At 35.1% G+C, this 27,884-nt stretch overlaps 9 protein-coding genes across 9 annotated transcripts; 3 read left to right on the top strand and 6 right to left on the bottom strand.

The window, feature by feature from the left end:
• Positions 1–933: 933 nt before the first annotated feature.
• On the bottom strand, positions 934–1,691 carry EV154DRAFT_412341 (50S ribosomal protein L22; the record flags this gene model as incomplete). The annotated part of the gene is made up of 4 exons (XM_051595508.1): positions 934–1,173; positions 1,247–1,480; positions 1,549–1,583; positions 1,652–1,691. The coding sequence occupies 4 exons, from the start codon at positions 1,689–1,691 to the stop codon at positions 934–936; spliced, it is 549 nt and encodes a 182-aa protein (XP_051462571.1).
• Positions 1,692–4,226: 2,535 nt separating this feature from the next.
• On the bottom strand, positions 4,227–5,419 carry EV154DRAFT_493717 (Phytochelatin synthase-domain-containing protein). Its single transcript, XM_051599827.1, has 2 exons — positions 5,022–5,419; positions 4,227–4,948 (listed from the first exon to the last, which is right to left on the bottom strand). The coding sequence occupies exons 1-2, from the start codon at positions 5,368–5,370 to the stop codon at positions 4,380–4,382; spliced, it is 918 nt and encodes a 305-aa protein (XP_051462570.1). The 5' UTR covers positions 5,371–5,419; the 3' UTR covers positions 4,227–4,379.
• A 1,970-nt stretch (positions 5,420–7,389) lies between these two features.
• On the top strand, positions 7,390–9,375 carry EV154DRAFT_493713 (velvet factor-domain-containing protein). The gene is made up of 5 exons (XM_051599826.1): positions 7,390–8,102; positions 8,163–8,303; positions 8,357–8,647; positions 8,762–9,269; positions 9,337–9,375. The coding sequence occupies exons 1-4, from the start codon at positions 7,504–7,506 to the stop codon at positions 8,991–8,993; spliced, it is 1,263 nt and encodes a 420-aa protein (XP_051462569.1). The 5' UTR covers positions 7,390–7,503; the 3' UTR covers positions 8,994–9,269; positions 9,337–9,375.
• Positions 9,376–12,423: 3,048 nt separating this feature from the next.
• On the top strand, positions 12,424–14,878 carry EV154DRAFT_281715 (uncharacterized protein). The gene is made up of 10 exons (XM_051594758.1): positions 12,424–12,785; positions 12,856–13,028; positions 13,084–13,140; positions 13,201–13,662; positions 13,730–13,821; positions 13,875–13,906; positions 13,980–14,034; positions 14,085–14,293; positions 14,344–14,629; positions 14,713–14,878. Exons 1-10 carry the CDS (start codon positions 12,709–12,711, stop codon positions 14,830–14,832), a joined length of 1,563 nt encoding a protein of 520 aa, XP_051462568.1. The 5' UTR covers positions 12,424–12,708; the 3' UTR covers positions 14,833–14,878.
• Positions 14,607–15,646, bottom strand: EV154DRAFT_598755 (60S ribosomal protein L16; the record flags this gene model as incomplete). Its single annotated transcript, XM_051607069.1, has 3 exons — positions 14,607–15,375; positions 15,431–15,569; positions 15,629–15,646. 3 exons carry the CDS (start codon positions 15,644–15,646, stop codon positions 14,924–14,926), a joined length of 609 nt encoding a protein of 202 aa, XP_051462567.1. The 3' UTR covers positions 14,607–14,923.
• A 148-nt stretch (positions 15,647–15,794) lies between these two features.
• Positions 15,795–17,432, bottom strand: EV154DRAFT_558834 (uncharacterized protein; the record flags this gene model as incomplete). The annotated part of the gene is made up of 2 exons (XM_051605512.1): positions 15,795–16,641; positions 16,708–17,432. The coding sequence occupies 2 exons, from the start codon at positions 17,430–17,432 to the stop codon at positions 15,795–15,797; spliced, it is 1,572 nt and encodes a 523-aa protein (XP_051462566.1).
• A 153-nt stretch (positions 17,433–17,585) lies between these two features.
• EV154DRAFT_476871 (ZIP zinc transporter-domain-containing protein) lies at positions 17,586–18,629 on the bottom strand (the record flags this gene model as incomplete). The annotated part of the gene is made up of 3 exons (XM_051598067.1): positions 17,586–18,382; positions 18,521–18,525; positions 18,568–18,629. 3 exons carry the CDS (start codon positions 18,627–18,629, stop codon positions 17,586–17,588), a joined length of 864 nt encoding a protein of 287 aa, XP_051462565.1.
• A 2,001-nt stretch (positions 18,630–20,630) lies between these two features.
• On the top strand, positions 20,631–22,770 carry EV154DRAFT_535887 (uncharacterized protein; the record flags this gene model as incomplete). The annotated part of the gene is made up of 5 exons (XM_051604099.1): positions 20,631–20,739; positions 21,223–21,479; positions 21,542–21,838; positions 21,987–22,143; positions 22,376–22,770. The coding sequence occupies 5 exons, from the start codon at positions 20,631–20,633 to the stop codon at positions 22,768–22,770; spliced, it is 1,215 nt and encodes a 404-aa protein (XP_051462564.1).
• Positions 22,771–25,213: 2,443 nt separating this feature from the next.
• EV154DRAFT_435729 (putative arginine--tRNA ligase, cytoplasmic) lies at positions 25,214–27,140 on the bottom strand. The gene is made up of 3 exons (XM_051596798.1): positions 26,906–27,140; positions 26,506–26,821; positions 25,214–26,453 (listed from the first exon to the last, which is right to left on the bottom strand). The coding sequence occupies exons 1-3, from the start codon at positions 27,116–27,118 to the stop codon at positions 25,261–25,263; spliced, it is 1,722 nt and encodes a 573-aa protein (XP_051462563.1). The 5' UTR covers positions 27,119–27,140; the 3' UTR covers positions 25,214–25,260.
• Between the last annotated feature and the right edge of the window lie 744 nt (positions 27,141–27,884).

Genomic DNA, 27,884 nt, shown 5'->3' with positions numbered 1-27,884 from the left:
CTTGATCAGGTTTTATATTTAGCTGTTTATGCGGAAAAGAAAACTAAACATCGATATCGACACTTTCCCAACGAAAGGCTAATAAATTGAATTATTACTAATTCCCTTTCCTTTTTTTTGAATAAACAAAAAATATTAGTTGTGTTTCGTCAAGAAAACATTGTTCTTAAAATCTATGTTTGATTTCCCCCTCTTTGGCAATTTTTCATTTAAACGCAATTTTTAAATACGCCCAAACGTGATTAGGTTATTGTGCGCTTTGTGTAACTTTTAGTCAGTGATCATTAGAAGGATAAATAATAACCTTCAACCTATCTCACCCAAATCATTGGATTCAAGATAATGGTGCAACTAATTTAATAATACAAACAAACAACAGTTTTTAAAATGACATGCCTTGGGAATTACAGGCAGTCTTTTGGAGTCATGTTAAATTACTAGAACATAAGGGTGTGAAATAAAGGATCTACAGTCAGTAACGGATAGTAAAGATTCGGACCACAAACCTGTTTAAAAATTGAGTTTGTACATGTACTTTTAAACAAGTATTCTAATTTAGCCAAGGCTGTACTTTTGCTGATCTGTATTTTAAGACAAGAAGGAAATTGAAGTCTTCTATTGTTGTTGCATAGCAGAAATTAACAGGGATAAAAGTTCAAGATTGTGTTACAACGAACGTCAGGGAAACGCTTGATTTAGCCATATATGATGCATGTAAATTTAATATGGTTCATTGGCAATTCGAATTTAAAGAAACCTGTCACTTGAGCCAATTTAAGTGATTTAAAAAGGTAATCAGCAATTTGAACATAGTAGGTAAGACGCAAATTAAACACCGTGTAAGCCTACCAATTCCCAAATTTATTCCACATGAGAGAAGACAAATGTTATAATCAAAAAAGGACAATTTATTTGTTTATTTTAAAAATATATTTAAGCGCGAGCAAGACGAGCGTTACGAGCTAATTGACGAGCGTTAAGCTTGACAACCTTCTTGTCATCAGCACGGGGAACAACCTCATCCTTTTGGGTGAGGACAACCTCGATGTGAGAGGGAGAACACATGAAAGGGTTGATTCTACCGTGAGCACGATAAGTACGACGACGATGCTTGGGAGCTTGGTTAACAACGATGCTAGAAATATAAAGTTCTTCGACGTTCAAACCCTTGGCCTAATCATTCAAAACAAAAAAAATTAACACCATGTCAAAATGAAAAACTTTTTTTTTCTCGTAAAAATCTTACCTCAGCGTTGGATTCAGCGTTCTTCAAGAGGTCAGTGACGAACTTGACAGACTTGACGGGCCAGCGACCTTGAGTGGTACCGAACTCCTTGGCTTGGGCATGACGACCAACACCACCGTTGAACTTACGGAAAGGAATGATTTGCTTGTGTTCGGTAACGTTGTTAAGGTAAGTATAAGCCTTGCTTAACTTTAAACCCTTAACGGCAACAGCAACTTCATGGGTGTTCTTGAACTATTATTCGGGAAAAGAAAAAAATTAGTCTTAATTATCATTGCTACTGATTTGTAATTTATACATACATGAACACGAAGGTAAGAACCTCTGGACTTAGAGGCTAATGTGACAGGAAAAAAAAGTTGGTTAGTAGGTTGTTTCGATACAATCAAGTTGCTTCGTAGTTACCCAAGGCGGGGTTAGCCGGTGTAGCAGCGTATCTGACCATTATTGCTCAAGTCTATAATTTGTAAAGTATTTGATTAGCATTTTTTTTCTTTCCAAAAAAAAATTGGTATGACCCCTCTCCCAACAGCCCTCTTCCTTTTCATCCATCCATCATGAATCCATTCATTGATTCTCTTATTCATATCTGTTTCACGCCACCCCTTAATAAACCCTATTCATACATACTTGGAAATACGCAAAGAGAGAGGAAGATTCAATGGGTTCCGTGTTGATGTTTAGTGGTAGTAACGGCTTGCGAGGCTTTTTTTCCAATTTTGATAGTCCGGTGCACATTTCGTCGGACAGTCACCTGGGTTTTCGAGAAAGTCGCCGGACCTTTTTTTACTTGTTGAATTTGAATTTTTTTATTTTTTTTCGCAAACACCTTTGATCATGACCCATACTAAGATTTTTGTTGTTCAGCAAGGAAACTGTAAAATAAAGTCAGTTAGGTGTAGTTTGGGTAGTATGGGAATTGAAGGGAAGTTCTTACTTTAATTGTGGATTCATTCCAATTATCTTATTGTCCTGATTAATAGAAACCATGCATCAAGTAGGACACAAACATGCCGTATGAATCATGTTATATTAAAGAGGAAAAGTAAGAGTGCTACAAAGTAGCATATGCAAATAACACCAAGGCTCCATTGTTCTGGGGGGGGGGGGTTTGCACATAGAATGAACTCTTTTAATCATCAAAGTCCTCAAAACAAACCGACTTTTAATTGCAAATATATTCTGATAATGTATTAAACTAAAGGTCTAAGGAAGAACATATTATAGAAACAAAGTGAGCAGCTATTAAGTGGCCCACAAAATATAGCTAGACATCAAAAATAAAAATTGTGAATACCGATTAGAAACGTTAAAAAGGTGAATAACAAGGATCAATTTCGAGGATTCCAATACTCACTATTCGATTGATACTCAACATATCTAAAGACAAACAGCACCGTTTTTACTTGCACCAGGGAAATCATAAAAATTAAAACGAGCCACTTCTTGATCTTCGTTTAGCAGAACGAATAATGCAAAATTTGGTCCTGTTTGAATCCAAGAAAGGTGGAATTTGGTCTGTAACTCGAAACTGGCAACAAGAATATGCTTTGATATATACACACTATGTATCCAGCCTTATTGATCTACTTTTTACTCTATAGCAACCCAGCGCTGAAACATAGACCATTAACTGATCAATCCATTAATTTCTAGTTCTAATCCACGCTCCCATCTGATCCTCCCGGATAAAAATCTGTTTTAATCCTTTCTTACAAAAAGAAACCCCTTTTCCTTTTTTAAAAAAAGATATCTAGTTTGAGTCTCAAATAATTTAACCGTTTATTTCTTGGAATATTTCATGCCTAAAGGAATATAATGTGGTACTCCAAGATACGCAGGAAGTGAATGGGATAGATCAATCGTGAAATTGTGATGTTTTCAACAATCACTTTTATATTCGTGATCCATGTATCTTCAATGTTCCTTCTATTTGAAAAAAGACGGTAGAAAGACACCTTCATATCTCTACGTGTGCTACTGTTATCAAACACACCTGTTCTTATTTTCTCTTAATAATCTTAACAGAGAGATCACCAGTTTGTCTTTTTGTTATTTGAAATGGGAGTTTCACAACGATCAATTTTAATAAATCTGTTTGTCTGCTCTGGTCAATTGAGTAGCTCAGTTTTTAACATGTCATGTGTGGGGAGGGGAACGATTAGCTTGGTACATTGCGTAGAATTGCCGCGTGTAAAAACAAAAGAACGACACGTTTAAAAATTATAACAAGTTTAAAGAAGGTGGGGGATATATGTAGATAAAATGCCGCATATTCAGTTGTGCTTCTTCTCTCTGGCTTGAAGTATGATGACAATTTAACACAGTAGACATACTTTAAACACCGATTTTTCTTTGCTTGCCTTTACATACGTGTGCTTTTAGTGCTAATCGGTTCTGATAAATTTTAGTATGCTGGTAAATATTGAAAATAGTAAAGTATCTTATCATTTGCTTCTGGTAATCTAAAAATGAGTCTACCTTGCTTTTCAGCAGTATAAAAATAGCTTTTCCGTCATGATGGCTATTTAGATTCAATTTGCAATAGAATTGATTCGTATTCAGTAAGGTTTTACAATGCAGATTAAAATAACATTTCAAGCTATTAAGTCTAGAAAGGATCATCTTGGCATCCATAAATGAAAACAGAACCCTATTTTAAAGACCCTATTTTTGGCAGATCTAAAAAGAAAATAGTGGGTAACCATGACGTTAAAATTATGTACCCCCACCACACACATTTAAAAAAAAGCTTAAAATCTGACTGTGGTACAAAATATGCACCTGAAAATTATACCAATATAATATCAAATAAAACAAAGATAAAACTCAGGATAAAGTTGTCCCCAAAAATTGATTTTAATTTTTACGAATAATAGAGTGTATTTTAAAATAGGATGTTCGGTTGCACTACAGCATATGGAAGTAATGCATGCATTATATTTTTAATAAGGTGTGACAAAGGCTGTTAATTGGCTATATGGTATTAGTAAGATCGGAAAGGGGTTTTAACCTTAACTCTGAAAGGTTTGAGGTTTTTTTTTTATTGATGTACACAATATAATACAAGATGCAGGGGTGGGGGATATATAGAAAATAATAATTAAATAATGATTGATGAAGTGATGTTATTTTAAGCAGATGTGGTAGAATGGCAGTTGCGAGAACAATCTTTACACTTTAACTTGGAAGAAGATAAATCCAAACGGGAGGAGACAGGTTGTTCGTGATGATTGGATAAGATGAAATAGCCACGAGGACGACCTGTTTCTTCTTTACTGCTAGCCATCATGGCATTATACAGATCTTCAGTATGAACCCAGACACTGGGATATTTACCACGGGCCACGTCCATAATCAGAACTTGGTTCTCAGTCTTGTTATAACCACCAATAGGACTGAAGTGTGCTAAATGATCATGTTGACCTAGGCTTGTTCTGGAATAGTTGACTACCATTTGACTTAATGTATCTGAGGTAACCTTCTCTAGATCTTGCAAGAATTGTTGGTAGCTTTGTCCTCGATAAGCATGCACTTTACAGTGTGTTTGTGCTAAGCAAGTAAATTCATCAAATGGGATGCCTCGTTCTTGTACAGACTCCGCTGGTGAGCAGGTTTTCATTTGCTCAGTGGAGAACCAGCGCCAGTTACCCTTCCAGGTTCTTTTAGGATCGATTTCCAGCGCATTTAAAACCATGGCCACTATGATAAATATAATATAAATAACATATTCTCTTTGTGTATAATGTTTAGGATAAAAAAAAAATATACTTACAGGAACTAACACCACCGTGAGATGGTGAAGATTGAGTGGAAAAGTTGCCCATGAGTTTAAAGAAACTCTCGGCATGACCTTGCACCATGGCATTACGGAAAAGTCTTTTACCTTCGACCGAGGTGAATTTTACCAGATGGACATTTTTAGGGGAATATTCCAAGAATTGAAAGGAAGGAACTCTGCCTTGGGTAGTGGAGGTATCCGAGATGGAAGTGGTGGTGGCTTGACGAGAGGCTTGAGAAGCAGGAAAGATGGTTGTTCTATTATTTAATATGTTCTTTTTTGTTGCTGCCTTTACCAGAGAGGATTTAAAGCAAGTTTTAGAGAAAAGTGTACGGGAAGCCATTGTTTAATAATAAAAGGATTTGATGAAAAAGATAAAGAAAAAAGGATCTGATTAGAAAAATATTTTCCTTTTTTTTTATTTATTTCTTTTTGTCTTGGACCCCTTGTAAAAATTTCCATTATCAGATGCCGCCGAATCTGATAACAGTTTGAACCAATCAAATGTGGTTGATTAATCCTAAAACATGTGTAATCTGTCTATAATTTTTTTTTTCCCATCAACTTTTTTTTTTTTTAGCATGGAAACTTTTATCATCTTATCAGATCTTTTGATCACATCATCTCATACTCCCATACGCTTTTTTTTTCCGCTTCCCGAATTCATTCATTCTTTTCATTTATATTATCAGAATATGCATCATAAATAATCATTCGTCGTTATTTATCAAACAGTTGATGAATAAATACAGAAAAGACTAAGAAACAAATTAAAGATGAAAAAGATCTGATAAAATAAGATAGAAGAAAAGACTACGTGGAAAGAGCTTGTCTCATCGGACTGTAAAATACAAACAAAAAAAGCTATGCTGGGTTTAAGTTGAATGTGGTGTGCACAGCTGCATGCTGTAACAAAAAATAGGATTGTTTTTAAATTTTATAAGACACATAATAAACTGATTAAAGCACTTATGAATAAGTAATGCAGAGGGTTCAAGTGCAGAACTTTTATCTTACACATGAATAGGGGTTGATATTATAATGGCCTCTTCTGATTAAGATATGATAATAGATTTTTTGTAAAAGATGTATGATAAAAACTGATATTGTATGATTATCGAGGATTAGTTGGATAGATATAATGGCTCTTTCTATGATAGACTTCTAATTCACTGGTTCATGTAAAATAATGTTCTTTGGCGGGATATATTCTGATAATGGCATGTAATAAAGGAAAATAACACAAAAATAAAGAGGGGGATATTTATATGGCTTGAATCGATTGGTGTAACTATGGAAATATGTCAGGTTAAGAGTCCGAAACCAGAACGGTCATAATCATGTTAGCAACAGGCAGTATAGTCAAACAAGCCGAAAAAAGACGTATGATGATAACAGTGTTACCGAATTGACGTTCTAATATACAATCATTGCGTATGTGGAGAAAAGAAAGAGGCTTGTGTTTATAACTCAAATCGAATTGAGAATGTTTTTATGGGTCACACTTAAACCAAATGTAATTTCTTCTTTCATGGTGACAGTGCTAATTGTTTCAAATCCAGTAGAAAATCTGTAAAATACGGCCACCCAAGAATTTTCTGGATGATCTTTCAAAGCGGAAAAGAAGAATTCCCACCCAGAACAGACAAATTGAGTGCGCGGTGCAAGGGAAATATCTAAACTCCGATATAGATAAATCTTCCACTAATTTGAACTACAATTAATTTTTTTAAGGCGCAGTCAGACAACAATGGGGAAATGATAGACTAGAGAAACATATCATCATTCTTTTTTCGTTCTATTTTGCCCCTAGAGCCAAGAAAAAAACAAGAAAAAAAAAAGAGACTAGCGTGATACAAAAGGAAAGGCGCTCGGGATGGAGAGGGAAATAAACTAAAATAGTAGAATGCTTAAAATCAATATTTTTTTGATTTTTATTACCAATGGGGAACTTTTTGTATATAAATGTGCAAAAATATTTCGATGGGATTATAATATCGGGTTATTGGAAGACCCAACAGCTTGGTAAAGTACTCCGTTTGTGTTACTGGTGAATTGTAGTGGAGCTCTCTTTTACTTTGTAAGCTTGTGTGAGTGGGGTGGCGCCTTAAATCTTGATAGGTAATTTCTATTTTGACTTTGTAACATACGAGATCGAGATTGGCGAAAGATATCCAATTAGAAATACGGATTGACCATTAAATCAGTTTAATCTAGAACACTCTAGAGGGTAATTTTTTTTACTTGTTTTGAAAAAAAAAAAAATAGCTGTAGCACAACCCTCCAATAATTTTTTTTTTTTATACTTCAGACTGTTTTTTTTTCTTTTTATCTTTCTCTTTCTCTTTCTCTTTCTCTTTTCCAAAAAATCAAAAAATCAAAAAATCAAAAAATCAAAAAACCTAAAATCAAAAAATACATATAATCACGAAAATCAAAAATACCATAGATAAGAAAAATCCCAAAACAAGAGAAAATGGGAGACGAATATGAAAAGTTTTATAGAGTAAACGTACATCAACTGCAGCAACAGCAACAACAACAGCAGCAACAACAACTACAAATTCAGCAACTTCAGCAACAGCAGCTTGCACTAGAGCAACAGGCACAGGCACAAGAAGGGCAGAGCGTGTTTGACCAAAGAGATATACTGAACGAATACTATTATAAACCCGAGTTTACAGACGAAATCAATACACCGAATATCTTGTTTCACCATAATAATAATTTCGTTTTTACACCTGAAGAAGCTAATGTCTTAATGTCGAATGAGAACATGTTGAACTCATTTGGACAGAGAGATTCCACAACTTTACCGGCCCGCAAAGAGCAAGACGTATTCTGTGAACTTATTTCCTTGGCAACGAACACCAACAACACCAATAACAACAATAACAACAACAACAATAATAATAATAATAATAATAATGCACAACCCTCCTCGTTTGGATACGTGGCTCCACCCTTTTCTACGCATTTTCCCATAAATCATATGCAGGAACAGCACCATGATTATCTATCTAAATTAGCAGCCAACATCGCTCTTAGTGGCGGGCCTCCCATTGAACTTGATAGGTATTGTTTTACTTTTTTATATTAATACGCAAGCGTGAATTTTGATAGGTTCTGTTTTAGAATATATGAACTTTCCATTGCGCAACAACCTTCTAGAGCTAGAATGTGTGGGTTTGGGGATAAAGATAGAAGACCCATTTCACCTCCACCCATTGTTCAGCTAGTTGTCACCAATAAGTTTGGACAGATTATCAATCCAGAGTATGTTTTTATTTTTTGTTTTCTACATATATACTAACCAGCCTCATCCTAAGAACATTTGACACGTCTTTTTTGATTGTCATGTGTGACTCATGGCAACAAAATGAAACTGACGACGAAGATACAATTCAGGTGGTTACTCTTCCTAGCAACATTGAGGATGAAGGGACGGAAACTAGCACAAGTTCGATCAAGATGCGAAATTTGGTAGGATCGTCGGTATCTTCTGCCACTAAACTTTACGATTTAAATGGGAACCTTGGGATTTTTTTTATTTTCCAGGACGTTAGTTTAAGGACAGAAGGTTATTTTCGGTTAAAATTTTCGTTGATCGATGTTGGATCGTAAAGTTATATACAAAAAAAAAAAAAAAATATAAACACACATACGGATAAATCCCTAACCAGATCATTATTTTTTTTTTAATATTTTTTTTTTTTTTTTTTTTTTTTTTGTAGGCCGTACTCACATAGCGTAAATACAACAACAACTTCTCATGTGTTGAAAACGATTCAATCAAATCCATTCATGGTATATACTGCCAAAAAGTTTCCTGGTGTAGTTCGTAAGTTGATAAAAAAAAAAAAAAAAATTCATTTCATTTCTGTAAAAAATAAAAATGTTTTTTTATTCTTTTTCAATACTTTATTTATTCTATTTTATTCCCCACCCTTTTTTGCGGTTCTGTAATTTATTATTTCTATAGAATCTACACCTTTATCAAAATGTTTTGCTCGTCAAGGAATAAAAATACCCATTCGTAAAGAAAAATCTATTTCCACGACATTTTCAAAGCGTCAAGACCTGTCCGATAATGAAGAAAATTAAGAAAACTGATTTGCAGCTATTTCTCTCTCTTGCGCGCGCGGTGTTTGGCTAAAATGGTTGGTGTATCCCAGTAATATTATAAATAAAGAATCTCATGTTTCACTGCTTTTTTCAAACGGGGACTATATCCTTACTTTTCTATATAGAAAAAAAAATCGTTAGCCTCAAATGTACCACATGACAGAAATGATTAAATTTTGCTAACTTAAGGTTTTTAATCTTTTCTCTTTCTTTTCTCTTTCTTTTAGTAAAAAGAAGAAGAAATGAAAAAGGTAAATATACTGATACAGGTTAATTGAGAAAAATAAGACGAAAGTTTGTATGCAATTACGGATAAACAAAGTGAAAATAGAATTCTAAACTTATTTATTAATGTATGTATACACATTGTTTTTTTTTTTCTTAAAAAAAAAAAAAAAAAAAAAAAAAAAAAAAAAAAAATTAAAAAAAAAAAAAAAAAAGGTCGGAAGTTACCAGCAGGGGTGTCATGATGATTCATTCAAATTAAGTTTATTAAAAAAAAAAAAAACCCTCTCTAGAGAACTGCCAAGATGTATTCTTAACTAAAACGCGTCTAGCCTTGACTTATGACATAGTTTCGTCATATTGCAAACACTCGCCTAATCCTTTATTCGAAACCAAAGGGTAAACAACTACATGTAGATTTTTTCTCTTTGTTTATGTAGGCACTTTTCTTTTCTTTTTTTTTATTCTCACATTGCTCGTGGATTGCACCATTGATGGCGTACAAAGCCTTTATGATCGAAACTTAAAAATACATAAAGGTAACATTTAATTTTCTTTCGCGTATCAACCCGAAAGTTTTATCAACCGCGACAAGTATGATTAATTTTCTAATTTCGGTTGCATCCGCAAAAGTTTGCGGAATATTTCCCGAATATACCTTGGTGAATTATATACCTTTTGTATCAAGGACGAGAACGTAGGCCATTTCGATATCTATTCTCCTCAAAGTAGAAGGTTGGAGCCAGCAGAAATGTTTTTCTATATAAAAAAACACTAAAATTGTGGATGCGGATGTGAATGCAAAGGTATTTTGGTGATTGTGTCTAGGCTTCTAAAGATAGCAAAATAGTCTAACTCAATAGGTAACACATCGAAAAGAATAGCATGGGAATGTTACTTAGAATTTTTCATAGAAATGTTAAAGATATAGTGCCATGTGTGTGTATATATATGTGTGTGTGTGTGTGCTGATGTTAAACCGAAGTATATTAAAAATAAAAAGTCAGATAGCCAACTTGGTGGACAAAGATACGAGGATCAGGATCAAGTAAGTTTTCAAAATATAGAGGATGATCAAGTCAATTATAGAAATATAGAGAATCAAGTAAAAATAGACCAAGTTATACAAAAAATAGAGAGGATCGAGTATCGAGTTAAATAAACGGAATTACTGCAACGAATCAGAGATCAAGAAGATGTGAACTCAAGATTAGTGATAGAGAGATACACTATATGATCAGATATACCAGTGATAATAATCGCGCTGCAAGTTATGATATCGATCAATATTCTACAAGCGTGAATACACACCCAATCTGCTTTCTGGATCTTGTTGGTAAACATATGTGGGCTTGTCATTGTCTGATATAATGTTTGGACTCGAAGATAGTACAGAGTTGGAGGTGATACCAAGAATAATACTATATAGCACAGAATAAACAGGTAAAAGCGCACCATAGACTCATGTGTAATGGATTATTGTTAAAAAAGTATTTTTGAGCTCTAGATTGATGAGATATAGCACACTTAATGGTTATATAAACAGATAGATGTCATTGCAGTATAGAGTATGACTATTAATATCATCTTATCAACCACAATCACGTTTGGACTTCAGGGCAATAAAATACAACACAATGATAATTGAATGAAAATCTTACAAATATCAATATTGTGACTTAAACACTTCCTTAACACCAGGAATGTAAAATATAGCGCGTGATGAACTGGTAAATTATAACAGGTTGAATATTAACATCTAGGATGAAATGTAGCATGCGATATGTAATCAAGCAAACAGAAAAATGGTCTTCAAATCATGTCACCATGTAATCAACTACTGTTTAAACTGATATGCTGGGATATAACACGCAGTAGACTGGTAAATAGATTTTGTTTTTTTTTTTTTTTTAAAAAAAAAAAAAAGTTATTAAAAAAACACACAGGTTAATGATATTATAAGGCATGAGATTCAATTGGCGAGGCAAAAAAAAAGGCACATTAATCATTAAAGTGCAGTGGCGTACATTTTTTAAAAAAAAAAGAAAGCATGTTACTCACTTTTGATGCAATAAGAAAGATAGACATTACACGATCCAGTTTATGAGCAGGTTAGTGATGGCTGAATTATGATTAGGGATGTGATTTTATAAAGACTGATGATAGAGATGAAATGAAGACCATGCTGTGGACATGTATTAACATAGTGATGGTTAGATTTGCTTTGAAGCTGTTCAGTGCAGAGAAAAAAAAAAAACTAAGAGATCTGTGCGTTTGCAAAAGATGCATAATACGCCCAAGAATATGCCAACGAGTTCTGAATCACGCTGAGATCGATCTTTTTTTTTTCTTTTCTTTTTGTCGTTTCTTTAGCTGTAAATGTCCTGGGTGAAGGGGAAATAATAGGTAAAGTAAAAACAAGGTTAGGATGGTGTATATTTCTTGGTGCAGAAAGTTTAGTTATGGCGGACATGTATACTAAGAAAATGTTAGTGTAAGAATAATGAGTGTGATTTCAATGTAGGCTTCATGTAAGTACATGCATATCATATAGTTTCTTTTTTAGTCATGTTATACAAAAAAGAGAAGTGATGGATCTGCAAGAAAGAAGAAAAAAAAAAAAACGATAAAAAAAAAAAGCTGGTTTAAATATTATCGAACGAAAGGAGAGTTAAAAGGGAGAAAAGGTGTAAGGAGTAAAAATTATCATTACTATATTGAATGAAGAAAACTCTTCTTTATTTTTCTATACAGTGTTTTATTTATGGAATAAATAATGTGTAGGCGAATCATTATGGCTTGCGCTTCTCTCTCTCTCTATTTTTTTTTTTTTTTTTTTTTTTTTAACAGTGCTCGAGAAAGTGTATTACTGCTTTAATAAAAAAGCTTAATTTTAAATCAAAAAAGTTGGACCGGTATTTTATTGTGCCCAAAAGTAAACCTCAATTGAATCTCCGATGATTATTCGTGTATCACCTTGACCTCCTGCTTCAAACAAAATTTCTGTTTGTGTTTTTAAAGCTATTTTGTTTTTTTGTTTTTTTGTCTTTCTCTCTCTCTTTTTCTTCTTCTTTTTTTACTTTTTACTATATATACAACAACAATAAAAAACAGATCTATTTTACATAAATCATACGAAAAATGTCTTCATCACCTAGATTTTGGCAAAAGTTGGGTTTGGGAAAGCAAAACAAGTCTTCTTCCACCGTTAGTTCGAATGGTTGGTTTATAATTCTAAAGTGGGGGGCCTTGTCTCACCTTATAATATTAAAAAAAAAAAAAAACCTAAAAAAAATACCCCAAAATAGACAGTAACAACAAGCAGAATGGCATGTCGTCTTCCATGTCCTTTAACAATGTCCACGATGCTAGTCTCGATTACGGAGAAAAGCAAATGAAACGCTTTAGGTAATACTCTTTTATTTGTTTAGCAATCATCAGGCCTTTCCCCCCTTTTTAATATATACTATTGTTTTAGTGGAAGCATGTCACTGAGACATCGAGCTAGCTCAGCATCTCTGTATCAACAAATGACATCACAAGATAAGCCGCATCATCAACAACAACAACAACAACAACAAAATCAGCAGCAGCAACAGAAGCAGCAGAAGCGAGGTTCTTACATGAAGCCATTCAGAAGGATTGATCCAGGTAAAACTTGACTCATGTGATTTTAATGTTGTACAAGAAAATAAATCTTTTATAGAAGAATCAAATGGCAACAAAATGAATGAAAATACGGCTAATTTGACTACTCCTTGTGGTAATGAATTAAACTTACTGTAATTTTTTTTTTTATTGTTTATTAAACTATTAAATGTAGACCAGAAAATTGCTTCTCCAACCAGAATATCAACAATAGACATTGGTCGAAAAATGTCAACACGAAAAGCGGCAGTTGAAAGCACACCGAGTCGATTAACCCCTACTCGTCTCAGCAGGACTAAAAGCAACCAATCCATAATGTCTATCAACAATAAATCACCTGAAAAGACGAGTAAATTACGTCAACCTTCACCTGCAGCTACACACGCCAAGTTACTAACACGGAGCGAAAGTAATAGTTCAATTAGTTCCACCTCACGAAAGAAATCTTCCAAAAGTCAAAGTAGCGACGATGATTCTAAATCGTGTATGACAAGGACATCCTCCAATGGTAGCACAAGACGAAAATCAAGCCTGGAGAAAAGAAAGTTACCTCCCGCAGATTTTGCCATCGATATGCTTAAGGATGAATTAGAAAAAGAGAAAGCTTCGGTACGCTCCCTTCAGGGTCAAAAAGAGGGTAAATTTTTTTTTCTTATTTTTCAACCCCTTAAAATATACTTACTCAATGTTTCAATAATGATTAGCCATTGCAAAAGATTTAGATTATTTTTGTAGTCTAGTCGATCAAATCACTGAAGAAAAAGATGATTTTAAACGCAAATATGAGCAGGAAAAGGTACACACATTATCTCTTGTTCTCCTTTAGAAACTAAAATTAGAATTCTGTAGCTTAAAAATGAAGAACTCAAGAAATCGTTCGGGTATAACAATAAACACTCAACGAATTGCGTGAATCTCATATATACTGACAAATCCCTTTTATCGTTTCTATAGAACAATAGGAGCAGTCTCACCAAAAGGAGAATCGCGGTTAAAGCTGGAATTAGAAGTAAATCATTTGTGTGTATTACATGTAATAGATACTAACATATGAAATAGAACGCACAGCAACAAAACACTGAAAATCAATACATTTACTATAACAATATCCAAATAAAAAACGACGAAAATAATAAGCTCAGGTATGACCTGAAACAAGCTACAAGACAAATACAAGTCCTAAGAAAGACGATGGAACAAATGCTACGGGCAGACGGGAAAGATTTTGATGATGATTTCTTTGATGGAGGGGGTGAAAGCCGTAAAAGGTAGTCTATATGCCATCTGCAGTATCCTATTTATACTCACATATTTATAGTGACGGAGAAAAATATCTACTGTTACAGACAGGCTACCACCCAGAGTCACCATCAAATACAACAAGACCCACCACAAACCCACCTTCACCCACACCTTGCTACTCTAATACCACAATGACAGAAGAAAGATATGCTCTTAGTCATGACGAAGATGAAGACATACTATCTGTCACTTCTAGAGACTCTGGTCATAGTAGCTATCACGCTTTGCGTAATCAACAGTATGACTTTTTGAAGTATGACGTCAAAGAAGATGATCCCAATACGTCCATGGCGAAAAGAAAGGTACGCGTTATAAGCTTTATTTTAGCGTATTTTCACGTATTACAAACAAATAAGCGTGTGTCGAATTAACCCCTTAAATATAGTCTGCTGATATCTCAAAGAAAATAGCATTGTCTCGGAGAAGAAAAGATCAATTAGAAGAAATGTTGGGTGAAGTCGATTCGCAGCTCAACAAAGTGAAACAAAAGATTAGGCCCTGTTAATATATACCTAAACACACATTTTTTTTTTAAATCACTTTTTTATGTACATGCTGTCTTCTCTTTTTTTTTGTTTGTTTTCTTGTTTGTGCTTTTAATAACCAAGAGCGGCAATGGCAGAGTTAATTTCCTTGATGGAATCAGCCTTAGAATCAACAGCCTTCTTTTGAATGGCAGCAAGAGCAGTCTTGCGTTGATAATAAGCAGCAGATTTGGCCTTACGCTTTTCTTCAAGCTTGGCAACAACATCTTGATACTTCCATCCGACTTCGTGGGAGACACGGCCAATGGTAGTATACTTACGACCAGGCTTAAGACGGAGCACACGAAGAGCAGCAGGGATCACCATACGCTTGGTACGGTCATAAGGAGCGGGGACACCTTCGAAAAGCTTAATGCGATCCAAAGCAGCAGCTCCACGAGCAGTCTTGTGAGGAACCATACCACGAATGGCCTTATACAAGATACGAGAAGGAGCACGGAAATGGAAAGGACCACGCGTGGGGTTGACAAGACAACGCTTGTTGAGATAAGCATGGTACTTCACTATTATGCATTACTTAGCAACCTGTTTCTATCAATCACATAAAAAAGAGCTTACACTTGTTACGGAAGAATTCACCAGAAACGTTCAAAGCTTCACAACGGACAACAACAACCTTTTGGCCATTGAGTGCTTGCTTAGAAATAATACTGGCAAGACGACCGAGGAGATGACCTTTACCGTCAATAACAATGGTCTGAACGACAATTTGGTTTAAAAAAGAAAGCAAGAAAGAGAGAATGTGCCACGGTTTACCTTTTCAAAAGTAGACATGGTGAGAAATTACGGTGAAATAAAAAGAGAAAGAAAAAAAAAAAAAAGATGAAAGAGAGAAGGTCTTTACAGTGGCGGGTGTGAAATCTAAGCCACGCTCACTTCAAAAAGCCACGGTTACATAGACATGTTTTTTATTTCTGTGTGCTTAATCAAGTGCACAAGTCTTGGGTACAAAGACAAGAGCTGTATGGTTGGCATACCAGTATTTGATATCTCTCTTTGTACCACTAATCTCTTGAGAATCTGGCTTACACCTAGCATACCAAGAAACGCCTTGGATGATAGGCTGATGTTCCTTGGAGTCCATCGCAATTGGCTTCTTCAAGACGTTCTTGCCATGTTCATCCACCAAGGACTTTAATATGTATTCATCATAGTTGGCACTCAATGTTAAAAATATGCCTTCCTCATCCATAGGACACTCACTATCCTCAATTTCCTCATCATCCGGGTATATTTTGCCTTCCACTTCACGTTCAATGCCTCCAATATACATTGTCATGCCTGCTTCTTGTGCTACTTTAGCCAAGGTATTGACCAGCACTTTATCACTCTTCTTGAGTTGATCATGTTTCATGCAAGGTGGTATATAACTGTAATTCAACATATAAAAGTAAGGATATGGGCTATTTGCTACTGGCTCTGACTGCAAAAATTGCTTCATCTTTTCCAGATAGGGTTGAGCCTGGATGAGCTGACCCGGGCTCAGATCACCGTTTTCCAAGGTGATTCTTGCTTGTTGTAAATTGTCTGTGGTGATGGTCTTATCAGGTCCGTCGTAGATTAATGAAAATAAGATGGCAACTTGGTGTCCTGAGGAAAGAGGCAAGAAGCTGGTTTTGACATTGTTGTACCAAGCTACATAATAGGCTTGGTTCATTGCATCGGATTCGGGTTGAAACACGTTGTCTTGACCGTTGTATTCCATCACTATATTACCAGCATTGAAATCACAAGGCAAGATCAAAAGCATTGTACCAAACGCACCCGCACTTTTTTTTTGATAAAGGAGAGTTAATGATAAAGACATACAAAAGACATGATATATTCTTATTTACACTGGATCTGGGAGTTTTAATTCTTGCTCTGCTTCTCGGATATAAAAACGATGTGCTTGTAGACGTGTATTTTTACCTGCCAATTTATTTAGGCCCAAATGAGTCACGATCTCCGGTAAAAGGGTTTCAAACAAGTATTCTTGAAAAGACAGGTTTAATAAGATCTCGGAAGTATCCAATGAGAATCCATCGTTCATGGGAGGACGAGTGGATAAGACACGGTTGATATCTTTGAGTGAGAGAGGAAAGGTGATGGGACCAATCACACCTTGTACGTTCATGGCAATATCTGGCGCGTTATCTTTCAAGGGTGAACCGCAGGCGAATCCAGTCTCGATATCATCTTGTGTCGTATCCACACAGGCTTCTTTAAACTCGGTCATGGCTTGATCGATCTCCTTGTAGAGACTCTCCACCGTACGTTCACTAAATATGGCAGATTCATGGTCTTCAGGTAAAGTTTGGTTGAGTTCAGTCATATCGTGATAATCATCAAATTCCTCGTCTTGATCAAACTCGTCTTCTTCACTCTCATAATAGTCCTCTTCCTCTTCGTCTTGCTCTTCTTCTTCTCCCTCCTCGCCTTCGTCTTTCTCCTCTTCCCCGTCTTCATCGTCTTCTTCTGTATAATGTGTTCTTTTACCGTGTTCATTCAATACTAAAACATCCTCTTCATCGTCCGATAAAATAACAACAGCATTGGTTTCTGAATTAGGCATGGTCATTGTATGAGAAAAAGTGAAAGTACGTAAAAAAAATTAAAAAAAAAAAAAAAATTAAGGTGTGTGTATGTGTTGCGTGCTTTGAAAGTTTATATGGCTCGAAACGGTGAATGAAAAAATAATAATCATTGGATTTGTTTACATGTGTACACATTTTTAATGGGAATGATTGAAATTTAAGACAAAGGGAATCAACATGCCAACCAGGATTGAGCCTAGCTGATGATAATCGACTTTGGATGTATTTGATTGTAATTCTTGAATGGCATGCATCGCCACATATAAAAAGGTGCCGCCTGAAAACAATAAAAGAATACCCGTCCAATACTCTAAATTCCAACTATTGTCCACAGAGAATAGCTGCAATAATAGATAAGTCGAGATAGCACCAGCTGGTGCAGACATCGAAAAAAGTAGTAAATGTCGCCTTACGGTTGTCCTCGAAAGTCCTTCGCTTAACAAAACTGTTGTCAAGGCGAAACTCGAAGGTGCCTTGTGAAGCATAATGGCGAAAAAGACCACCATCGACAGTTGGGGATGAGTGGCCGAAGCTCCCAGCGCAATGCCATCAGCTGCTGCATGTACAATAAGTCCAATGGTCGGTGTCACTAGTGTTTCCTTGTGATTTGTGGTTTCTAGTGCGTCTATCTCGGTATTTACGATTCGTTTCGGTTGATGGACATGCATTGAACTCACTTGATCGATGACAAACATGACGGCGAATCCGAACAATAAGGACATGCCCACCGCAGAGTGGTTGGCAGTAGTTGACTTGACAACTTCTGAATCTATGCTGTTATTATATAAGGTTTCGACACCCTCGGGTATGATGACAACTAAACTTGTTGAAATGAGTAGACCCACACTAAGTGAAGTCAAAAAATTGAGTTTGGCATCGGATAGTTTGGTTGAAAGCGGTATACAACCTGCTACAAAACTAGCCACAAGCATGGCTATGCAAAGTAGAAGTAGCCATATGAACGCATTCAACATTGAGATGAGAATGAAAAGAGATGCAAAAAAAAGGGGGAAGGTCCTCAAATTCAGATTGATTCGGACGAATCAGAATGTATGTTCGGACGTTGACTTACCATTTCTGAACAAAAATTCAGACACAAATGAAATCGGTTTAGCTTACCTGCAGGCATATGAAATTATATTATAAGCCATTGGATCACTGGAGCCAGTCGAGGCGAACATGTTCAAAGTAGTGTGTCGTCTTTAGACAACCGGTACTACTCCGGTACAACTTTTGCTATTTGATACAATTTAATTAATTAAATAATAGATTTAGACATTGAGGCAGAACAAAAGACAACTGGGACTCATAAAGAAATTTAAATCAGTGATTATAGCGTATTTCTTAAAAACCTTAGTCCTTGTCATGTCGCTAAGATTACTACTTCAAAATATCTTTTTATCTGTAATAGAGACTATATAGTTAATTTATAATTGCAGAAGAGCAATCGTACTCCCATAATTGGATACTAAATCTTTGTATACTTGACCAGAATGATTGGTGTCAGCTTCCAGATCGGATCTAATCGCTGCAACATCCAGTAGTAGGTTTTTGATATGCACGACTTTTACGATTGAGCAAGAGATGAGTTACACTTATTTTGCATTTGTAACAGTTTACATTTGTGCCATGTATTATAACGCACACACATAACTTTTTGTAAGAGCTGCTTCCTCTTATTTAACTTTTCTTATATGGACATAACCCACTTTTTATTTAGTTGAGAAGTCATCAATGGTTGTCTCAAGTGCTTCTTGGCTGTGATATCCGGAGCAGGGTCGATATATGTTCATCTTTAAGAGTGTGCCTTCGTCATCACTGTATGGTTGAACTTGCAGTCGTTTGCTGTTTAACCATGTGCTACTGACATTACTGTTACAGGGGGTATCTGTCTTGCTGCAGATAACCTCTCTCTTCTTTATTATGTACAGTGAAGAAATCACCACTCTTTAGACAAAGGATTTGCCTTGGACATTATACGCTATTATTATACGAAGCATGGCATCTTAAAGCACACAAATGAAAGCTACTTCTCAAAAATCTATCCCCGCTTTTACAGCTCCGTTTTCATGCCGTATATTCCTTCAGGCATGATGCTTACTATAGCTTCTTGAGCGAAACAAAATGAAAAGTACATAAAAATATCAGCTGTAAGCAGTTTTACTGAATATTTTGATATTTTCTTATATGTTTTGTATACTTTTCAACAAGAAAAAAAAAAGGTAGGAAAAGCAAGCTTGCGTCGGCGACCCGCATGCGGGTGAGGGAGACTCCATCTCTCCCTTTTTTTCTGATCTTCGAGTCAGACTTTGATCATCCTGTTTGAACCGGGACTTGATAGGGCACCTGTCATGAGGGAAAGCCGAGGATTGATTGGCTAGCTGGGTATATGCCTCTTTTTTATTTATCACTTACCATTACAGTGAGTTGTTACTTCAAATTCAGACAAATGCAAATTATTTTTGGACAAACTTATATTTGTTTTCAGACAGGCTTATAATTGTTTTCAGACAAATGTAAAAGATAATCAGACAAGATATCCATCCCAGTCAATACAATCTTTTGTGTCGATAATGTTACAAAGAATTTAAAGAGGACGTCAAATTATTTTCAACCAACACTTCACGATTTAATTGAGAAAAACAGAGTACGGAGGTACCGACAAAGGTTCCTACACTTGTGCAGATAATTGGCATGGTCTACTTGTGATGTAATGATTGAGGCGGGATGTTATTTGGGTAGGACATAGCGGAGGAAAAGAAGATAATGATAGAGAATATGGCATAGAAAAACGTACGGCGGTGAAAAAGAACGGGTAAGTGATCCTAGGTTATGACTACGCGCACTTTACCGGTCCTAAAAAAAAGCGAAATCATAATAATCTATTCAATCAAACTTTGAGACAGCCAAAACTCACTCAACAAATTTTGTTTAATACGATTTATATTATAATGGATAAAGTGATTTACATGCCTACAATTATTATACCCAGCCTACTACTAATAACCTCACTTCATAGCATATAGATACAATCTGTGATATAAAAAATAATAACTTTGATTTGTACAAATACTTTGATAAATTAATAATAAGTAGCGGTCACATCAAATATATATATATGAGCCTGATGTCGATTTAAACAACAATAATTATGTCCTTTTCTTTCTAATATCTAAAACGGGATGCGTACACCAATTTATTCAGAAATTGAAGCTTTTATACAAACGAAAAAGTTGAAAAAATATGAAAGCCAACAACAGGAAACTGCTAGTGAAACCATAAACAAACCAAGTAAAAAAAAGAAAGGTAATATAAAAGCTTTCTTCAATGTGTTGTAATAACTAAATCTTCCCAAAGGTGTAAAAAGAAAAGATACCCCAGAAGAGAAAAGGGCAAAAAGTGATGCAAAAAGAGCTAGAAATGTTGTCCCAAATACATCGAGTCTAGTATGTAAGTCCTGCGGTCAAAATGGCCATGCATCTGCTAGGTCCAGAGAATGCCTGAATTATAATTATACAGTAAAAGAATTGATTCAACAAAATCTGGGTTCTCAAAATCAAAGATATACAGTCTCCATACCTCTCAAGTCATTCATGTCTTCAGTAGATGAGAATGCGAATAACACGGCGGTTGAAAAAATCAAAAGTCTTTCAATGTTTTTGCGAAAAGTTACCTACAACGCTCAGCTTTTTGTCAACTTTTATATTTTGAAACATCCAAACAGTTTGCCTAATGAACTATTGAAACAAAACTTTTGGTATAGCGTATGTAGAGTGGTGTACCAAAATTTATCAGCTCAAAATTTTCAATCACAATATCCACTTATTCCCCACCTCGCCGAAGTATGGGATGAGCTTAACGGTGTTGAAGGCGTCAACTTGACAGTTGATAAAGGAAATTTAACTCTTTACGGCCAAGTGGTTTCATCCGCTTGTGAATCTATAGCTACTTGTTATAAAAACTATTATATAGAGAACTTTGAAAATATTATTGCAAACTATTTTATATACATGATCCGTCAAGCATTTCATGTAAGTGTAAAACCTTGTTAAATATACATATCAAAAACTTGACATCAATTTTTTTTTAAAAGGACATAAAAATGCCCGTAGTAAAACATATAGTATACGAACATGTGCTCAATGTACTATTTTCTCCAGGACTGGGAGCCATCAATTCTGACAATATTTCCACTTCTTTGAACAGTGAAGAGCAAGAAAACATTTGTACGTTTTTAAACCCATTGATATTGGAGATCAAGAATCGTATACCAGCATTTCCTGTAACAAAGGCAACTCTAAATAATGACCCATTCAGCATTATGCCAGTACTTAAGCACATTCTGGAGAAATATGAGTCCTTAATTGTGGAAGCACCGCTACCTGTCTCTGTCTCTCAATTGCAAATCATCCCACAAGAACAATAAGACGAGACCAATCAAGTAAATAAAAGACCAAGAAAAAAGAAGAAAGTAAAAAAAAAAAAAAAAAAAAAAAAAAAAAAAAAACGACAACAACGGCGTAAAAAGAGATTTCCAGCCGCCTGGTCTCTTCAGTCTATTCCCAAATCCTAGCTTGCATTGGCGTTTTGTTAAAATAGATAGCCAAAATTTGACTGGTGTGTTTCCGACAGCTTCAATGGAACGGTTAGAGGAAGAAACAGTTTTTGAATACACCCAAAGATATTTTTTTGCCCGTTTTAATTTTGCTAAAATAAACATAAATACGTAGGTACATACGCTTTTAGCAACAAATAAATCTGCTAATTTTCAACTTGTATAGCTTTGGAAGATTAAAAAATTTACCTCAACGAAAAGGAAGGATGTTTATCAATAGCCTGTACACAGATGGGTACACTTGTAGGATTTCTTTTTGCCAAAAGAGATACGCAGAATCTCCTGTGAATGAAACTGCTTTGGAGCTGCAAGATTTCAATAGTGAAGAAATAGATCGTTATTTTAGACCTTGCACAGTAGATCGCAACAGGAAAGATGCTTTTGTGTCATTTCATGGTAACACGGATGTTAGGCGGCTATCATCTGCCGAATATTACAACACGAATGGAAGTACTAATCGTCTGAGGTTGGAGCAAGACAGGAATAAAGAACAAGGAGTGCAAATAATCGAGATAAACATACCTTCTGTAAAGTCAACAGTTGCAGATAAATATATTACGCATGTCAAATACATGATGCAACATAATGAGACACTATTTAATTTTTACAATTTTCAAACAGCAAGAGTCAAATGGTGTAACTACATCGGAAAAGCAGCGTGCCCTCCAGGATGCTGTATGTTGTATCGCAGATGTATTGAATCATAGAAACAATAGAAATCCAATATTAGATCTCAGTAGACAGACTGGAGATCGTAATCATGGAAAGATTGTTATGAACGAATAAGAATACATGGATAAACATTTATTCAATTCAAATGGATAAACGATTGAATAGTAAATCCCGATTGGATCTACTATTAGTTTAGACACAGCTTCGTAAAAGTATAAATACGAGCTCATTCAACTCTTAATAAAAGGTTATCTTTACTTTGATTATTCATAAAGACCCATTTTGATATCTACGATATTTCACTGTAAATATCCTAATTAACGGATCAAAGAAGTACAATAAAGGACGACGGAAGAAAACAAGAAAAAACAAGAGAAAAAGAAGCAAGACAGCTGCAAAGTATCAAAGCAACACCCCTCAAGCCGGCTCAAGACAAAGAAAAAGCGCATCCAGGTATTACTCACATATCCATTGATGTTGTTCCTCTTCTAATATTTTTTTTTCTTTTTTTTTAAAAAAAAGAAGCCACAAAGAGAAATTTGAGGAGGGTGACAAAAGTAAAATGCCATTGATAATTTTTGGGGACGGTCTGAAGAATAAAAGTCACGTAAAGATCAGTGGGTATAGGCATGGCGTCTCTGAAATGATATACAGACAGTTGAAGCTGCGGGAAAAACTTGGAGAATTATTGCTACTTGACATAGATGAATATAAAACATCAAAGGTGAAAAATATACGCGTCTATAACATGTAATTACTAATACAATGTCATTTCTTTCTTAGAACTGCAATAACTGCCTAGAAAGCAGTCTAGAAAACTTAAAGTATAAATGTGGAACGGACAACCTATCAATCCATCAAATATTCTTTTGCAAAAAATGCAATATTCGTTGGAATCGTGACGTTATGGCTACGAAAAACATGTACACCATTGCCACCTCAATTTGGAGAGGTGATGGCCGACCCGATGTCTTTAAAAGACAAAGCGCCACCTCCAATGTGGTTGCCACGCCCTCAACGGCGATGGCTTAAAGATACCTACAGGTAAAAAAAAATAATAATAATAAAAAAAAAAAAGTCTAACACTAAATCTGAATTTCCATTTTTATATCGTAAGCAAATGTCTGAAAAAAAAAACTGATATTGTCTGAATTTGAAGTGTAAACACTGTAAGAAACTTTTCTCACTTTAAACTCCGATTTCTTATTTTTAAAATGCCAAAATATGAATTTTGCATACACAACTCATTGGAAAGTGAATCTAAGAGATAACACACGGTAGAAGAGAACATTGTTATTTGTTATGAGAAAGAAGTAGAGTTTACAAACGCTCTTCTTTTCTTGCTCATGTCTGTTACCTGTAAGAAGAATGATCAGCACTCAACTACACAATAACATACAGTTCACGATAGACCTCATTTAACAATGCAATGAAGTGTGCATTACTTGGTCAAAGTTCATATGGGCATAACTGTGTTATCAGACCAAACAAATATACATTGAAAAAACTAGCGACTGGATTTACCGTTTGAGATAAAGATTTCTGATCGACTCGAGGTTCATCTCCCAGAACAACTGTGGATCTAAAATGGGTGTCTATGAAGGATATTGTTCAGCCCTGTTTCCCTTTCTTTGGATGCTTTGTATTTGATGATAGATTTCGCTTATATTTACAGTTCTTTTGGGACTCATTTAGTAGAATAATGACTGTATTATATGTATCCTTTAGGCTCCCTATACACGTATACAGCTTGACCACCATATTTTAAAAAGAATGTTAATGCATATTTTATTCGTATAAAATTGTACATGGTTTACCTTTAGATCTTTGACTTTTTGTAGTTAAATCACTTGGGTTCTTTGTGTAAAACCAATTGGTATCTCTTACTGTTCTTGATGAGGAATAAATGAGCAGCTTGGAGGTTAAAACTGTTCAGCATTATCATTTTTTTTTTTTTTTTTTTTTTTTGAGTTTTCATTATTTAACAATAGAATACTCTTTTTATAGCTTTTCCATTGCTGATTTGAGCTCTCTGTTTGTAGAAGATTGAGTACAAAGCCGCACGATATGAACAATCAACCTAGAACATGTATATTAGTAGTAAAGAACTGAGAAAATTGTAATGTTGGACAACGGTATTGACAACATTTATAAGTTATCACCTTTACTACTCTCCTGTGTCATCATCCAAGAAAACATATTTACATGCACCTTTTTATTATCATTCAGAAAATGGTAAAAGAGAAAATCATTACACATAAGATTTAAATTTAACTCTGTGGTACAACTCCAGTTGTCAGCTAGTGATCCAATCTATTTATACTTTAAAGAGAAATTTTGGTTAAGAAAAATATTATGGATGTTATTCCTTGGATAGTTATGTGACACGCTTGGGTACGTTGTCATCGATAGAAACAATGGTAGTTACGCTATGCAAGACCAATGAACATGCAATAAGAGAATTCAAAATTACATGACGTCCTAAAGTGTTTTTCCAATATATCGTTATGTAATGATAAATTTATTTACATTTGTTTGATAGGTTTAATACCCAAAAGATACAAGCCATTTCTTAAGGTGATACGAGCCGACCAGAATAACAACATGCGTGCCTTAGACACATCCTGCTCCATATCTTTGACACGCAAAAACTTACTCGCAACACTTGTTGCGTGGGATAGTTTAAACAAGTAATTAACAAGAGTGGAAGGCTCGAGTGATGCAAAGGCAGCCTCCACAATCTCAGGAAATTGTGCTATAGATTGAACTAAATCCATCGCTTCCTTTTCTTTCAAAATAGTAAAATCAACATTTGGACTGATTTCTGTACCTGATTTTCTTTCAATGCCACAGGCCCTAGCATGAGCGTATTGCAAGAAGACACCAGTATCACCTTTTGCATCAGTCATACGATCCCAAGAAAATTCATAATCTTTGGTTCGTTTTGATTTCATATCTTGAATTAAAATAGCAGACATTCCCAGCTGATCAGCAATTGCATCACGGTCCTTCATTTGGCTCTTTTCTTGATCATTGTTCATGTACTCTAATATCCTTTCTTTGGCTGTATCCAGAATGTCTTGAAGGAATACCACAGTACCTTTTCTGGTTGACATTCCCTTAATTCTTCCAAAGCCGATATGTTGTAAATTTAACGATGGATCCATCATTAGCTTAGATATTTGAAACATTTGTTTAAAATAACCAGCCTGTTCACTACCAACAACATAAATACCCTTTTGGAATGGGTATAAGTCACTTCTCATAAGGACACTTGCTAAATCGCGAGTCATGTAAAGCGATGTTCCATCAGCTCTTCGTATCACTGCTTTATCCAATTTATAAGTTTCTAAATCTACTGCATATGCACCGTCCTCTGTACGGGTCAATAACTTCTTCTCGTCTAACATGTCGTGTGCCTTGGAAATGTAAGGATTGACCTGTGATTCACCAGAATAAACATCAAATTTAACATTTAGCCGGTCGTAAATGGATGCGTAAGATTTGATACTCATCTCTCTAAATCTGGACCACTGTTTTAGGGCAGTAGGATCACCCTCTTCCATCTTTTTGAAGTACTCATTTGCCTGTCGATATATCACATCGTCATCTTTTGCGTCTGCATTGATCTTTACATATACTTCATATAGATGATGGATAGGATCCGACACTAACTTTGACTCATCACCGTACTTTTGAAACCCAATCGCCAATAAACCTAAATAAACTGGGATCAGTTGGGGACACTTCTAGTGATTTATTTGTATTACCGTATTGCTTTCCCCAATCACCCAAATAATTGATACCGATGACATTATATCCCAACGATTCATGAATAATCCTAGTAAAGTTACCAATGATTGTACTTCTTAAATGTCCAGCATGAAAGGGTTTTGCAATATTTGGCGAGCTGTAATCGATTAAGACAGTGTCGTTATTTGGTTTTGGTATGTGAGACCATCCATATGATTTGTTATCTTGATACACTTGCTGCAATACGTGTTTGATAAATTCGGGTTCTCTAAACTTGAAGAATAAGTTTGTGTTTTGTGCACTTGCTTTTTCGATAAATTCATTGGGTTCAAACTATATGAATATATACATATATACAAAGAAAAAAAAAGAAGGAGTTGAGTTTGTTTGTTTTGGTCAGACACAATGGCATTTTACATTGTCTGCAATGCTTTGAGTCCATGCAGGTAAGTCTTGTTTTGGTGTAGGATCTGTTAATGACGCATTCAACTTGGGTACTGCAATCGAAATATGACCCTCTTTCATTTGCTTGGAAGGCCTCATGAAGGTGGTGATATCCTTTGGATTACATGGTGTATGTTTTGAAAGCTGATTCGCTATCGACTGCTTAAATTTCAATACAGCTGTCATTTGTTATTTGTTTGAAAAAAAGTTGAAACCCTAATCGTTTTTCCAGGGCGTAAAAATGATTTTAATTCGGTGGATGAAACTCTAAGCCAATCAGTGAGTGGCAAACACATTCATGTTTGTTTGGCTTTAAGAAAGCGAGCAATGGAGAAAGAACGATAGTATCATTAAAGAAGAACGTGGCACCTGAATATGCTCAAGTGTTATGGAACAGAGAGCAGTAAAATTAGGTTTGTGACTTTTCTAGCGGTAGATGGAAACACCAGCAAAACAAACGCCTCCTCAATCATGTAAACAATGTGTACTCTTTGAAAAGAAGACTTCTTTTGTCTCAAAACGTATGACACTACGTAATTTGTGAGTTCTAGACGTAGTAGAAATCATTCAATTAAGCGTTTACATAGTGCATGATGACATTGTTTGTGTATTTTTTATTATCAGTGACATGAAACCTTTAAGGAAACAGCTAATTAGGTAACTAAATTTTTTTTTCTGTCCAAAAGATATCATCTGGATTGTTGTTATTTGTCATTTCTGATACATTTTTGTTTTTTATTATTATTTTTTGGGAGATTCTGTATTGGCCGTCTCTATCAGAATAAAAAAAGAGAGGGTATTCAATAATGAAAGGTCATATAAAAGAAAAGAAAACAAAGCTGTCAGGGTTGTAATCGATGCCGATCATCTAAATACATAAACTCTGGGTTTTTTATGCAGATATCTTAAAGAAACCTTCGAGTAACACAGAGACGATTCTTAGAATAAAATC

Source organism: Mucor mucedo (assembly GCF_025094135.1).
Source record: "Mucor mucedo strain NRRL 3635 chromosome Unknown EV154scaffold_7, whole genome shotgun sequence".
Classification (NCBI taxonomy): domain Eukaryota; kingdom Fungi; phylum Mucoromycota; class Mucoromycetes; order Mucorales; family Mucoraceae; genus Mucor; species Mucor mucedo.
This window is presented reverse-complemented; position numbering and strand designations above follow the sequence as displayed.

Excerpts from the sequence above, each read along its gene's own strand:
- EV154DRAFT_493717 (XM_051599827.1), bottom strand. The coding sequence starts at position 5,370 with ATGGCTTCCCGTACACTTTTCTCTAAAACTTGCTTTAAATCCTCTCTG. Across the intron at positions 4,949-5,021 it reads TCACGGTGGTGTTAGTTCCT|TGGCCATGGTTTTAAATGCG; the intron begins GTAAGTATATTT and ends TATTTATCATAG.
- EV154DRAFT_493713 (XM_051599826.1), top strand. The coding sequence starts at position 7,504 with ATGGGAGACGAATATGAAAAGTTTTATAGAGTAAACGTACATCAACTG. Across the intron at positions 8,304-8,356 it reads GGACAGATTATCAATCCAGA|AACATTTGACACGTCTTTTT; the intron begins GTATGTTTTTAT and ends CCTCATCCTAAG. Across the intron at positions 8,648-8,761 it reads TCGTTGATCGATGTTGGATC|GCCGTACTCACATAGCGTAA; the intron begins GTAAAGTTATAT and ends TTTTTTTTGTAG.
- EV154DRAFT_281715 (XM_051594758.1), top strand. The coding sequence starts at position 12,709 with ATGTCGTCTTCCATGTCCTTTAACAATGTCCACGATGCTAGTCTCGAT. Across the intron at positions 12,786-12,855 it reads AAGCAAATGAAACGCTTTAG|TGGAAGCATGTCACTGAGAC; the intron begins GTAATACTCTTT and ends CTATTGTTTTAG. Across the intron at positions 13,141-13,200 it reads TAATTTGACTACTCCTTGTG|ACCAGAAAATTGCTTCTCCA; the intron begins GTAATGAATTAA and ends TATTAAATGTAG.
- EV154DRAFT_435729 (XM_051596798.1), bottom strand. The coding sequence starts at position 27,118 with ATGACAGCTGTATTGAAATTTAAGCAGTCGATAGCGAATCAGCTTTCA. Across the intron at positions 26,822-26,905 it reads CTCAAAGCATTGCAGACAAT|TTTGAACCCAATGAATTTAT; the intron begins GTAAAATGCCAT and ends ATATTCATATAG. Across the intron at positions 26,454-26,505 it reads TGATTGGGGAAAGCAATACG|GTTTATTGGCGATTGGGTTT; the intron begins GTAATACAAATA and ends CAGTTTATTTAG.